The sequence below is a fragment of the Heptranchias perlo genome, chromosome 2, assembly GCF_035084215.1.
Source record: "Heptranchias perlo isolate sHepPer1 chromosome 2, sHepPer1.hap1, whole genome shotgun sequence".
Lineage (NCBI taxonomy): Eukaryota > Metazoa > Chordata > Chondrichthyes > Hexanchiformes > Hexanchidae > Heptranchias > Heptranchias perlo.
The window spans coordinates 125,635,925-125,651,264 of NC_090326.1; the positions used below are offsets into that span (position 1 = coordinate 125,635,925).

Consider the following 15,340-nt stretch of genomic DNA (forward strand, 5'->3'; position numbering starts at 1 on the left):
TATTAAGGACGTAGTAACAGATAGAGTCAACACAGTTTTATGAAAGGGAAATCATATTTGACAAATCTAATAGAGTTTTTTGAGGGTGTAACTAGCATGGTAGATAAGGGGGAACCAGTGGATGCAATATATTTGGATTTTCAATAGGCATTCGATAAGGTGCGACACAAGAGGTTGTTGCACAAGATTATGGCTCATGGGATTGGGGATAATGTATTAGCATGGATTGAGGATTGGTTAAAGGACAGAAAACAGAGAGTTGGAATAAATGGGTCATTTTCGGGTTGGCAGGTTGTAACTAGTGGGGTGCCGCAGGGATCAGTACTTGGGCCTCAGCTGTTTACAATATACAATGTCTTAGATGAGGGGACCGAGTGTAATTAATCCAAGTTTGCTGCCGATACAAAGCTAGGTGGGAAAGTAAACTGCGAGGAGGATGCAAAGAGGCTGTAAATGGATAGAGACAAGTTAGGTGAGTGGGCAAGAAGGTGGCAAATGGAGTGTAATGTGGGGAAATGTGAAATTGTCCACTTTGGTAGGAAGAATAGAAAAGCAGGATTTTTTTTTAAATGTAAGAGACTAAGAAATCTTGGTAGTCAGAGGGATTGGGTGTCCTTGTACATGAATCACAGAAAGTTAACATGCAGGTACAGCAAGCAATTAGGAAGGCAAATGGTATGTTAGCCTTTGTTGCAAGGGGATTGGAGTATAAGAGTAAGGAGGTTTTGCTGCAATTATATAGGGCTCTGGTGAGACCGCACCTGGAGTACTGTGTACAGTTTTGGTCTCCTTATCTAAGGAAGGATATACTTGCCTTAGAGAGAGTGCAGCGAAGGTTCACTGGATTGATTCCTGGGATGAGAGGATTTTCCTATGAGGAAAGATTGAGTAGAATGGGCCTATATTCTCTGGAGTTTAGAAGAATGAGAGATGATCTCATTGAAATGTATGAAATTCTTAGGGGGCTTGACAGGGTAGATACTGAGAGGATGCTTCCCCTGGCTGGAGAGTCTAGAACTAGGGATCATAGCCTCAAGATAAGGGGTCAGCCATTTAGGACCGAGATGAGGAAAGATTTCTTCACTCAGAGGATTGTGAATCTTTGGAATTCTCTACCCCAGAGGGCTGTGGATGCTCATTCATTGAGTATATTCAAGACTGAGATTGATAGATTTTTGGACACTAAGGGAATTAAGGGATATGGGGATAGGGCGGGAAAGTGGAGCTGAGGTAGAAGATCAGCCATGATCTTATTGAATGGTGCAGCAGGCTCAAGGGGCCGTATGGCCTACTCCTGCTCCTATTTCCTCTGTTCTTATATTCATATTTTCCAATAACACAAATTTAAGACTGTGCACACCTGTGATGTGGACACACTAATGCCCATAGTGGAGGGGTCAGACTGCACCCATATAATCTTCAGTCACGTTTCGATTAGGCTGTAGGGAATCTTGGACTGCAGCATCCTTGTTTGGAGGTCACAAAATTGCACACAGAGGCAGCTCTTAAAGGGCTGCAGCTCACCATAAAATGAGAAATTGCAAAGTGGAAGATCGAGGAAATTCGGACGTAAGTGACTCACCCCCGTACGTACGCTACGCCTGAATTTTCTCAGCCTTTTGTGCCAGTTCTTCGAAACCTTCACTCAGATCACTGCCATTTATTAGCATAGCCCTGCCCCATCTAAAAGAACATCCAATGCAAATTTCCTGCATTCACGCTGGTTCAGAACGGGTGTAAAATTGCACCCAAATATTTAGATGCACAAGCTTCCATTGAACTTATGCTCTCCTCAAAGAGATTGGCAAAAGCAATCCCACACCTGGTCATTCACACAGTCTCATTTTATACGTATTTGTCACAATATTGTTAGCCAGTTAATCATAGAAAAATAAGACATTTCAATTTAAACTTTCATAGAAGTAGCATTAACAATATTTTATAATTTTAATATACATTGCAATTATATTTCAACAGAACTGCATCAATGTAAATTTATTGCAACGTTAGAAAAAATCTCTTCATAGAAAAGTACTTTAATAAATAACTAAATCTCACTAGGAAAGAAATTAATAAGCAGGACCTCAAATGTAGTAATCACCGGATTACTCCCAGTGCCACGTGCTAATGAGTATAGAAATAGGAGGATGGAGCAGATGAATGCGTGGCTGCAGCGATGGTGCAGGAGGGAGGGCTTTAGATTCCTGGGGCATTGGGACCAGTTCTGGGGAAAGTGGGCCCTGCACAGGCCGGACGGGTTGCACCTCAACAGAGCGGGGGCCAATGTCCTCGCGGGGAGGTTCACTAGTGCTGTGGGGGAGGGTTTAAACTAATTTGGCAGGAGGATGGGTAGCAGGAAAGGAGAAATGAGGTGTACAAAGGATTGGGAGAGACAGATAGCACTGGAGTAAGAAACAATACTGTATTAGGTGGGATCAGTCTAAGGATGCAAGAAGGTTTAACATAGATTTACAGTGCATGTGTGTAAACGCAAGAAGCATAGTAAATAAGGTTGGTGAGCTGCAGGTGCAAATGGCCACATGGGAATATGATGTTGTGACGATAATGGAGACCTGGCTCAAAAAAGGGCAGGATTGGATACTAATATTCCTGGATACAAGGTGTCCAGGAAAGATAGGGAAGGAAAGAAAGGAGGGGGGGGGGGGGGTGGCAGTATTGATTAAGGAGAATATTGCAGTGCTGGAGAAAGAGGATGTCCTGGAGGGGTCAAGGACAGAATCTATTTGGTTAGAGTTAAGAAACTACAGAGGTGCCATTACACTACTGAGCGTATTCTGTAGGCCACCAACTAGTGGGAAGGATATAGAGGAGGAAATCTGTAGGGAAATTACAGAGAGGTGCAAGAACCATAGAGTAGTGATAACGAGGGACTTCAACTATCCTAATATAGATTGGGATAGTGATAGTGTAAAAGGCGAAAAGGGGGAGGAATTTTTGAAGAGTGTTCAGGAGAACTTTCTTGACCAGTATGTTTCTGGGCCAACAAGGAAGGAGGCTTTGCTGGATCTAGTTCTGAGGAATGAGATGGGTCAAGTGGAGCAAGTGTCAGTAGGGGAATATTTAGGGAACAGTGATCATAGTATCATAAGGTTTAGATTAACGATGGAAAAGGACAAGGACCATTCTAGAGTAAAAATACTCAATTGGAGGAGCGCCAATTTAAGTGGGTTGAGAACGGATTTGCCCAGGTAAATTGGAATCAAAGATTGGCAGGCAAAACTGTAATCGAGCAATAAGTGTCCTTTAAAGAGATGGTTTGGGTACAGTCTAAGCCCATGAGGGGGAAAGGTAGGGCAACTAAAGCCAGAGCTCCCTGGATGATGAAAGAGATAGAGAGTAAGATGAAGCAGAAAAAGGGGGCATATGACAAATATCAGGTTGATAATACAAGTGAGAACCAGGCTGAATATAGAAAGTTCAGAGGGGAAATGAAAAAGGAAATAAGAGGGGCAAAGAGAGAATATGAGAATAGACTGGCAGCTAATATAAAAGGGAATCCAAAATAAAGAGAAACTGTTCCCATTGGCCCAAGGGTCGAGAACCAGAGGACACAGATTTAAGGTGATTGGCAAAAGAACCAAGGGCGACATGAGGAAAATCTTTTTAACGCAGCGAGTGGTTCTGGTGTGGAATGCATTGCCTGAGGGGGTGGTGGAGGCAGACTCAATCGTGACTTTCAAAAGGGAATTGGACAAGGATTTGAAGGGAAAAAAATTGCAGGGCTATGGGGAAAGAACGGGGATTGGGCCTAGCTGGAATGCTCTTGCAGAGAGCCGGCAAGGGGCTCGACAAGCCAAATATCCTCCTTCTGTGCTGTAACCATTCTATGATTCACTAAAGATAGTACGAGTATTTCTAGCTCTAAGATTTGTAGAATTTGCTTCTAATGTATTTGTTGCTCCGAGTAAGCCTCGGATGTAAGATTTAAAAAAAATTCATTCTCAGGATGTGGGCATCACTTGTAAGGCCGGCATTTATTGCCCATCCCTAGTTGCCCTTGAGAAGTTGGTGGTGAGCCTTCTTCTTGAACTGCTGCAGTCCCTGTTGTGAAGGTACACATTGCTGTTAGGTAAGGAGTTCCAGGATTTTGACCCAGTGACAATGAAGCAATGGTGATATATGGCCAAGTCAGGATAGTGTGTGACTTGGACAGGAACTCGGAGTTAGGGGCATGGCTAGTTCTGGAGCACAGATCTGCAGCCAGGATGTTCTTGGGACCTGTAGCCTTTGCTGTGTCCAGTGCACTCAGCCATTTCTTGATGACACTGAAATGAATCAAATTGGCTGAAGACTGGCATTGATGATGGTGGGGACTTTAGGTGGAGGCCAAAAAGAATCATCCACTAGGTACTTCTACCTGAAGATATTTGCAAATGCTTGTCTTTTGCATTCACATGCTAGGCTCCGCCATCACTGAGGATGGGGCTATTCATGGGGCCTCCTTCTCCCGTTAGTTGCTTAATTGTGCACCACCATTCACGACTGGATGTGGCAGGATTGCAAAGCTTTTCTCTGCTCCATTGGTTGTGCGATCATTTAGCTCTGTCTATAGCATACATGTAGTCCTGTGTTGTAGTTTCACCAGGTTGGCACCTATTTTTCATTGTAAACTTCCTGAAACTACACATTTACCTGCAGACTGTTCTTGATGAAGATCACTGAACAATTTGTTTCAGATTAGCTCACAGACTTTAGCACAAAAGGCTGCAGGCTGTCTGGGCTTTGGCAACGTAATATGCATTGAAAAATGGTGAAGCGGGCAGGATAAAAGCATTCTTGATTTGCAAATTGTAGTCAGGAAAACAGTTAGTGGAATGATGTAAGAGTTCAGAAGTCACATTATGTTTTTAACAGAATGAACATAGTGTTCATTCTGTTAAAAGCATATTTCAATTTGAAATATCTTGACCTCAAATTTTCAAATTATCATTTTAATCCTTGATTTATTGTTTATGCAAGAGAATAGCTTTTTATTCGAAGGTAAATGTGTTGATCTCATAGTACGGGTACTCTTTCCTTTGAATAATGTAGACGTTGATATTCTTACATTTTAAAAAGTGCTTTATAAAATTTAGCAATAGTTAAGGATTCCTAACCCCTTCTTTTGGATCTGAGCACTTCTTCTTATTGTCCTATGGTATGAATCTGCCTTCTGGAATCTGACCACCTCCCCTTGACATTCAATGGCATTACCATTGCCGAATCATAGAAACATAGAAGCATAGAAAATAGGAGCAACAGTAGGTCATTCGGCCCTTCGGGCCTGCTCCACCATTCAAAATGATCATGGCTGATCGTTCAACTCAGTACCCTGTTCCTGCTTTTTCTCCATATCCCTTGATCCCTTTAGCATTAAGAAATATAACTATCTTCTTCTTGAATACATCTGATGACTTGGCCTCCACTGCCTTCTGTGGTGGAGAATTCCACAGGTTCACCACCCTCTGAGTAAAGAAATTTCTCCTCATCTCGGTTCTAAATGGCATACCCCGTATCCTGAGACTGTGACCCCTGGTTATGGACTCCCCAGCCATCGGGAACATCCTCCCTGCATCTAGTCTGTCTAGTCCTGTTAGAATTTTATATGTTTTGATGAGATCACCTCTCATTCTTCTAAACTCTAGTGAATATAGGCCTAGTCGACCCAATCTCTCCTCACACATCAGTCCTGCCATCCCAGGAATCAGTCTGGTAAACCTTCGTTGCACTCCCTCCATGGCAAGGACATCCTTCCTCAGATAAGGAGACCAAAATGCCACACAATACTCCAGATGTGGTCTCACCAAGGCCCTGTATGACTGCAGTAAGACATCCCTGCTCCTGTACTCAAATCCTCTTGCAATGAAGGCCAACGTACCATTTGTCTTCCTAACTGCTTGCTGCACCTGAATGCTCGCTTTCAGCGACTGGTGTACAAGGACACCCAGGTCTCGTTGCACCTCCCCTTTTCCCAATCTATCACCATTCAGATAATAATCTGCCTTTCTGTTTTTACAACCAAAGTGGATAACCTCACATTTATCCACGTTATATTGCATCTGCCATGTTCTTGCCCACTCACCCAACTTGTCTAAATCACATTGGAGCCTCTTTGTATCCTCCTCACAGCTCACATTCCACCCCAGCTTTGTATCATCTGCAAACTTGGAAATGTTACATTTAGTTCCCTCATCCAAATCATTGATCTATATTGTGAATAGCTGGGGCCCAAGCACTGATCCTTGCGGTACCTCACTAGTCACTACCTGCCACCCGGAAAAAGACCCGTTTATTCCTACTCTTTGTTTCCTGTCTGTCAACCAATTCTCAATCCATGCCAGTATATTCCCCCCAATCCCATGTGCTTTAATTTTGCCCATTAACCTCTTGTGTGGGACCTTATCAAAAGCCTTCTGAAAATCCAAATACACCTCATCCACTGGTTCTCCCCTATCTATTCTACTAGTTACCTCCTCAAAAAACTCCAGTAGATTTGTTAAGCATGATTTCCCTTTCATAAACCCATGCTGACTTTGTCCAATCCCATTAATGCCCTCCAAGAGTTCTGTTATCACATCTTTTATAATAGACTCTTGCATTTTCCCCACTGCTGATGTTAGGCTAACTGGTCTGTAATTCCCTGTTTTTTCTCTCCCTCCTTTTTTAAATAGTGGGGTTACATTTGCCACTCTCCAATCTGTAGGAACTGTTCCAGAGTCTATAGAATTTTGGAAGATGATCACCAATGCATCCATTATTTCCAGGGCCACTTCCTTTAGTACTCTGGGATGTAGATTATCAGGCCCTGGGGATTTGTCAGCCTTTAGCCCCATTAATTTCCCTAGCACTATTTTTTTACTAATACTGGTTTCCTTCAGTTCCTCCCTCTCACTCGACCCTTGGTTCCCTAACATTTCTGGGAGCTTACTTGTGACCTCCTTTGTGAAGACAGAACCAAAGTATGTGTTTAATTGTTCTGCCATTTCTTTGTTCCCCATTATAATTTCCCCCATTTCTGATTGTAAGGGACCAACATTTGTCTTCACTAATCTTTTTCTCTTGACATATTTATAGAAGCTTTTACAGTCAGTTTTTATGTTCCCTGCTAGTTTACTCTCACCCTATTTTTCCCCTCTTAATCAATCTCTTTGTCCTCCTTTGCTGAATTCTAAACTGCTCCCAATCCTCAGGCTTGCTGCTTTTTCTGGCAATTTTATGTGTCTCCTCTTTGGATCTAATACTATCCCTAATTTCTTTTGTAAGCCATGGTTGAGCCACCTTTCCTGTTTTATTTTTGCGCCAGGCAGGAATGAATAATTGTTGTAATTCCTGCACACATTCTTTAAATATTAGCCAATGCCTATCCACTATCATCCCTTTTAGTAAAATTCCCCGATCTATCTCAGCCAACGCGCACCTCATACTTTCGTAATTTCCTTTATTTAGATTCAGGAACCTAGTTTCGGATTCAACTACTTCACTCTCCATGTTAATGAGGAATTCTATCATGTTATGGTCACTCTTCCCTAAGGGACCCCGCACAACAAGATTGTTAATTAATCCTTTCTCATTGCACAATACCCCGTCTAAGATCGCCTCTTCTCCAGTTGGTTCCTCAATGTATTGGTCTAGAAAACCATCACGTACACACTCCAGGAATTCCTCCCCCACAGTATTATTGCTAATTTGGTTTGACCAATCTATATGTAGATTAAAGTCACCCATGATTGTAGTTGTACCCTTCTTGCATGCGTCTCTAATTTCCTGTTTAATGCCCTCCTACATCTCCACCTACTGTTTGGAGGCCTATAGACAACCCCCACCAAAGTTTTCTGCCCCTTGGTGTTTCTTAGCTCCACCCATACAGATTCCACATCGTGATTTTCCGAGCCAATATCCTTCCTCACTATTGCATTGATTTCCTCCTTTACTAACAACCCTCCCCCATCTCCTTTCCCTTTTTGCCTGTCCTTCCTAAATATTGAATACCCCTGAATATTCAGTTCCCATCCTTGGTCACCCTGCAGCCATGTCTCCGTAATCGCAACTTATCATAACCGTTAATATCTATCTGTGTTGTTAATTCATCTAGCTTATTGCGAATGCTCCGCGCATTAAGACACAATGCCTTTAGACTTGTCTTTTTAAGATTTCTAGTCATCTTAGTTTTATTTTGCACTATGGCCCTATTTGTTTTTCGCCCTTGTTTTCTCTGCCTTCCACTATTGCTTTTCTCCTTTCTGTCTTTTGTTTCTATCCTTGTTTCCCCCTCCTCTGTCTCCCTGCTCAGGTTCCCATCCCCCTGCCATCCTTGTTTAAACCTTCCCCAACAGCACTAGCAAACACCCCCGCGAGGACATCGGCCCCAGTCCTGCTCGGGTGTAACCCGTCACGCTTGTACAGGTCCCACCTTCCCCAGAACTGGTCCCAATGTCCCAGGAATCGAAATCCCTCCCTCCTACACCATTCCTGCAGCCACGCATTCATCTGGTCTATTCTCCTGTTTCTATACTCACTAGCACGTGGCACTGGTAGTAATCCTGAGATCACTACCTTTGAGGTCCTGCTTTTTAATTTATCTCCTAACTCCTTAAATTCACCTTGCAGGACCTCATCCCTTTTTTTACCTATGTCGTTGGTACTGATATGGACCACGACTACTGGCTGTTCACCTTCCCCCTCCAGAATGCCCTGCAGCCACTCCGTGACATCCTTGACCCTTGCATCAGGGAGCCAACATACCATCCTGGAATCATGTTCGCAGCCTCGGAAACGCCTATCTGTTCCCCTTACAATTGAATCCCCTATCACTATAGCCCTGCCACTCTTATTCCTCCCCTCCTGTGCAGCAGAGCCACCCGTGGTGCCACGAACTTGGCTCTTGCTGCTTTCCCCTTATAAGCCATCTCCCCCAACAGTATCCAAAGCGGTATATGTTTGAGAGGGAGATGGCCCCAGGGACTCCTGCTCTACCTGCCTAGTCCTTTTACTCTGCCTGGCAGTCACCCATTTCCTTTCTGCCTGTGTAATCTTTACCTGCGGTGTGACCACCTCACTGAACGTGCTATCCACGATAATCTCAGCATCGCGGATGCTCCACAGTGAATCCACCCGCAGCTCCAGCTCCGAAATGCGGTTAGCCAGTAGCTGCAGCTGGACACACTTCCTGCACACATGGTCGCCAAGGACACCTGTAGTGTCCATGACTTCCCACATAGTGCAAGAAGAGCATATCACGGGTGCGAGCTCTGCTGCCATAACTTGCCTTAGATTTACACTGCGTTCACCTCTCGGACTCTCTTCCTGCTCTCGGGACTCTCCTTTTACACTGCGCTCACCTCTCGGACTCTCCTTTTACACTGCGTTCATTTCTTGGACTCTCCTTTTACACTGTGCTCACCTCTCAGACTCTCCTCATGCTTTCGGAATCCCCCACCATCAACATCCTGGTGGTCACCATTGACCAGAAACTTAACTGGACCAGCCACATAAATACTGTGGCTACAAGAGCAGGTCAGAGACTGGGTATTCTGCAGCGAGTGACTCACCTCCTGACTCCCCAAAGCCTTTCCACCACCTACAAGGCACAAGTCTGGAGTGTGAAGGAATACTCTCCACTTGCCTGGATGAGTGCAGCTCCAACAACACTCAAGAAGCTCGACACCATCCAGGACGAAGCAGCCAGCTTGATTGGCACCCCATCCACCACCCTAAACATTCACTCCCTTTGCTACCGGTGTACCGTGGCTGCAGTGTGTACCATCCACAGGATGCACTGTAGCAACTCGCCAAGGCTTCTTCAACAGCACCTCCCAAACTTGCGACCTCTACCACCTCGGACAAGAGCAGCAGGCACTTGAGAACAACACCACTTGCACGTTACCCTCCAAGTCACACACTATCCCGACTTGCAAATATATTGTCGTTCCTTCATCGTCGCTGGGTCAAAATCCTGGAACTCCCTACCTAATAGCACTGTGGGAGAACCTTCACCACATGGACTGCAGTGGTTCAAGAAGGCGGCTCACCACCACCTTCTCAAGGGCAATTAGGGATGGGCAATAAATGCCGGCCTTGCCAGTAACACCTACATCACATGAATAAAAAAAAAATTGGGAATCTGGAATTTATGCTAAAGGGAAACAAAAGTCTAAGATCCAAAGATTATTATTTTTAATTTTAAAGGACACATGGGCAGAGCTTGTGATATGAATACTATGCCCATGTGTACAGACAATCCAATCCAGAAACTGCTAGAAAAATGTTTAAAATTGATTTTATTGTGGAACTGGAAGGGGCAGGAGTGCTCCTCCTGGTTCCATAAAATACTGTGGGCTGCTGTGGGCTCGGCCTTGCCCCGCTTCGGCATCACGTCCCTCCCCCCCTCCCCCCCATCCCCCAAGCACCTACCTGCAAGCCTCTGTTTTTTTTGCACTCCAGAATAGTCTAATTAGATGCACAGGAAATTTTGGTGTAAATTTACATCAGCAAAATTGGCATACGAATGGTTGTAGATTCAGGTGTAACTTCCCAATTTATGAGTTTTTTGAGGATGTAACCAGTAGGTAGATAGAGGGGAACCAGTTATAGTCCAACAATTTTATTTTAAAATTCACAAGCTTCTGAAAGCTTGTGAATTTTAAAATAAAATTGTTGGACTATAACTTGGTGTTGTAAAATTGTTTACGAATATATTCAAGGCTGAGATAGATTGATTTTTGGACTCTAGGGGAATCAAGGGATATGGGGATCGGGCAGGTAAGTGGAGTTGAGGTTGAAGATCAGCCACGATCTGATTGAATGGCGGAGCAGGCTCGAGGGGCCGTATGGCCTACTCCTGCTCCTATTTCTTATGTTCTTATGTTGCTATGTTTTAGGTGGGGTTGGAAAGGCACAGGCAGCAAAATTTCTATGAGGGAATAACAGCACTTTAAAGAAATGTGCACAATGGTATTTTGACAGGTTGAGACCTACTTTTCTGCAGAACGTAAAGCCTGTTGCTGTGTGTCCCATTGCAGCTCCGCTGAAGGAAGGAGAAATAAGTTGAAAAAAAGTCTGGCAAAATCTCCTGTGGCAGCAAATTAGTTCATTGCAGCACAAACCCACACTGCAACAGCTAATTTGTTGATCCAATGGGGGAAATGTACACATGTGTACAGTGCATAAACTTGCCTGAGTCACTGTAGGATTCACAAAAGACGATGAGTGCAGCAGGTCCAGAGACACAGACATTTAAACAGATAGAGGCTGTGATTGATGCCCAGAGCACAGTAAGAGAGATATGTGGGGGAATTTTAACCCCCCAGGACGGGTGGGAAAAGGGCAGTGGGGAGGGTTAAATTCTTAAAAATCTGAAACCCAACCCCAACCCGTCATGAATGCGTCCACTTCCGGTTTAACCGTGGCAAGTTGGGAGGGGGGTGGTGGTGAGTAACCTGCTTTCGAGAGGTGGGTCAGTAATTTAAGTATGTTGACGAGACTGCGTGCCTCAGATCTTAGCAGACTTTTAGATTTAACGGCTGTGGGCCGGGTTTCCCAGGGCTTGGGAAACCAGGCAGCTGAAGGGAGCTGAGAATGGCCAGATCCAGCAGGTAAGTGCTTTTTATAGCACTGCTTGTGGGCCAGGAGGAGCGGGAGTGCTTCCCCCACCCCGATCCCCCCACCCCGATCTCCACCCTCCCCCATCTGAAGCCTCCCCCCCCCCCCCCCCCCGGCGATCTCCCCACAACCCGCGATCTCATCCCCCCGTCCCGTGCGATCTCTCCCCCCCAGCTCCTCTCCGGTCTCCAGCTGCGACCTGGTACCGCAGGCCTTCCCTCCTTCCCGACATCCAGCCAGCCCTCTCAATCTGGCTGGCTGCCGGCCGGGAAATGGAGAAAAAAAATTCAAATGAGGTCCTGCCGTTAAATTCGGCAGGACTTCCGTGTTCTCCACATTTCCAGGTTAACCGGCCACTACAAGTCCCCCCCACTTCCTCCCCGCCTCCCTGTAAATATCGGGGCCATGATTCAGGAAATGCAAGATAGGCCAGGGGCAGAGGACTGAGGGGCCTGAAGCTTCCTCAGCAGGTATGAGCACATGGGGATTATAGAGCAGTGAGGTATGGTCCTGGCTGTACTTTGGGTCTATGATTTGGCACTCTTCCTGCATCTTCCTCATTTTTTATTTGATTCCTTCTCAAAAGTCAGAAAAATTATTTTTGAGAAAGAAAAAAATAGCAGAGCTTCACCACAATCTGGTGTGTATATATATATAGAGAGAGATAGAGTGCACATCTTTCCCCCTCCATTTTGATTTTAGGGGCTTACACAAGTCCATCCTAGCACTGTAGATTATTCCCACATTTTGTTTTAATTCATTCATGGGATGTGGGCGTCGCTGGCGAGGCCGGCATTTATTGCCAATCCCTAATTGCCCTTGAGAAGATGGTGGTGAGCCGCCTTCTTGAACCTCTGCAGTCCGTGTGGTGAAGGTTCTCCCACAGTGCTGTTAGGAAGGGAGTTCCAGGATTTTGACCCAGTGACGATGAAGGAACGGCAATATATTTCCAAGTCAGGATGGTGTGTGTAATTTGGAGGGTAACGTGCAGGTGGTGTTGTTCCCATGCGCCTGCTGCCCTTGTCCTTCAGAGTGGTAGAGGTCACGGGCTTGGGAGGTGCTGTTTAACCCAAGTTAAACACATACCCACTTATCTCGTCCCTCATTTGGGCAATTTCTCAGCAAGGGACAGATGGGGCAGGTTCTGGGAGCAACCAAATGTAGTGCACCCCTGCCAACAGAATGCCAGGCAAGTCCATATGGTCAGCAAGTCTGCACTGGGGCTAGCTGCCCGGGAAACCGTGCATGAAAGGAGAAAATTGTGGCAGAGGAAATGATTTGGATTTTGTTAATTAGATTCATTATTAACGTCAGTTCACACACATTTCATCATTGATCTGTAAATAGTGCATGTGTTATAAGACGGACATAAACATGAAAGAATTGTAGTCTGAATCCAGCAGAAAGTTAGGGTTGATATCAATTCTTCCAATAACAGAAACGATTTTATTGTTTACCTCCAACTGGCTATTTATCAGATCCAAATGATGTGGTATGGAAATGCAATATTAGCACCATCTAATGGTACTCTTTGGCTATGGTAAGACTACTGTTGACATTAACAACATCTGAAACTGCAGGACTTTTCTCCTAAGCATCAAAATAATGAAGGCTAAAACTAACCACAATACAGTAATTAAGAAAAAATTAACTCTGAAAATCTTTAAGAAATAGTTTTGTTACTCTGAGCCGCTACCTTGTGCTATTTATTGAATACCATTGTATAAAGAATAAATTCATTATTTATCCAAATTATTCCATTAAAACCCTTGCAGCTCTAAGGCCTGCCCCAAATTCCTGCCACCACACAGGTGCAAGTGCTGACTTCTGCCTTCCCCCAAACCAGCAATTTTGGGACCAAGGTTTGTTTTTGGATAAGGCTAGCTAGAATGAGTTGTGGTATGTAAGAGACTTTATTTAATATGGAAGGAGGCTGGTTGTTTAAAAAGTTACTACAGTGACAAAGCTTGACCAAGTGTCCAAACACTGTGCCTTGGCATGATGGAAAATAGGTTTGTGCTGACTGGGGAGAAGCAAGAGACTAGTTACAGACTACCAGTGGTAGAGGCAGGGAGCAGCTCACCTCTTCCTCTTTCAGGCTGAGAAACAGTGCACGGCCTTGAGGAGGTGCAGCCTTTACATCATGACTACAATGGTATTAAGAAGTTAACTATGTTTTATTCCACTTATAACAGCTTCCTGAGATGGCACATGTACAAACTACACAGCCCTGGTTGATGTTCATCTTTCAGAATATTGGATTGCTTCTGGGTTGGTCTTGCCTACTGCTTCTTGCCCTATTTGAACACAGACTTACCATATAAAATGATCTCAAGTACTGTCCACTAGCAAGAGATGAAAGCTGCCTGAACAGAAAATTGACTAAAATTTCATATAAATGCACTGTGCTTTTGAAACTAAGAATTGTTCTTGGAGACACTGGAAGCTACAATCAGGAAAGGCGCACAAATGATCACTAATATTCAATAGTTATTTTGAGAATGTTTTTCATGAACATTTTAACCACTCAAATCTGAAGCAGTTTTACTGAAAAATTAAGTGTATTTTTGATAAATCGCTTCATTAACAATGATTTCAATTATAACTACAAGAGGAAAATCATATTTGAATGAAAATAATTTAAGTACAGAGATTAGAATTAGTTTGCTACCAAAAATAACAGTGAGTAGGATTTTGATATGTATCTGTATTTTTTTTATTTTACTTACTTTACTTCATTTCAATTTCTCACTCCAGTAGTTATCTCAATCCATTTTGTTTAACTAATCATGTAATGTTAAGAAATGTTATTAAAACATAATTCTTACTTTTGCTGTTAGATTGCAATGAAATGTATTTGTCTGAGATGAGCTTTTCCACCTCCTGGAAAAATATTACACCGATCTCTTTACATCAACATGCAGGGGATAATTTTCCAAATATGCACCGGCAGTGAATAGCCCCACCCACTACCAACGCACATCAGAAAATCACAAGCAATGCAACTGCCATTTTCCAATATGTGCTGGCAGTGGGCAAGGCTCCTCACTGCAAGTACTCAGAAAATGACCCCACACCTTTATCACCAAGTTCCGAGTAAATCTCATGTCATGCAAACTTTCTATGGCTGTTCTTTCAGTGATCGGGTATAAATACTTTTTTTTATTCATTCATCGGATGTGGGCGCCGCTGGCAAGGCCAGCATTTCACTCAGAGGATGGTGAATCTGTGGAATTCTCTATCACAGAAGGCTGTGGAGGCCAAGTCACTGAATATATTTAAGAAGGAGATAGATAGATTTCTAGACACAAAAGGCATCAAGGGGTATGGGGAGAGAGCGGGAATATGGTATTGAGATAGAGGATCAGCCATGATCATATTGAATGGTGAAGCAGGCTCAAAGGGCCTACTCCTGCTCCAATTTTCTATGTTTCTATTTATTGCTCATCCCTAATTGCCCTTGAGAAGTGGTGGTGTGCCGCCTTCTTGAACCGCTGCACCAACTTCCAGAAATTTGGAGCCACTATACAGCTCACAGCAACTGGAAATGGTGTTCCCAAATGTGCCCCATATTGCTTTTTGGACTAGCAAGTGTAAGCTTTGTATTGCATTTTACTGCATCGATAAACATCTGATCTGCTGGGCTGCACCAACATCAGCTCATGAGGTGCTAGCTGATCACCTAATTTGGTGAATTGTCCACCTGTTGATCGGTGTGGGCCCTTTGCCTTACTGTCTGCTC

General features: G+C 44.0%; 1 protein-coding gene across 1 annotated transcript in view; it reads left to right on the plus strand.

The window, feature by feature from the left end:
- The window catches only part of LOC137334301 (zinc transporter ZIP12-like), a 52,562-nt gene extending 38,282 nt beyond the window's left edge, over nucleotides 1-14,280 (plus strand). Inside the window, exon 13 of the mRNA XM_067998983.1 lies at nucleotides 13,794-14,280. Coding sequence (XP_067855084.1) covers nucleotides 13,794-13,922 — 129 coding nt within the window. The 3' untranslated portion in view covers nucleotides 13,923-14,280. The remainder of the gene's footprint in view (nucleotides 1-13,793) is intronic.
- The last annotated feature ends 1,060 nt before the right edge of the window (nucleotides 14,281-15,340 follow it).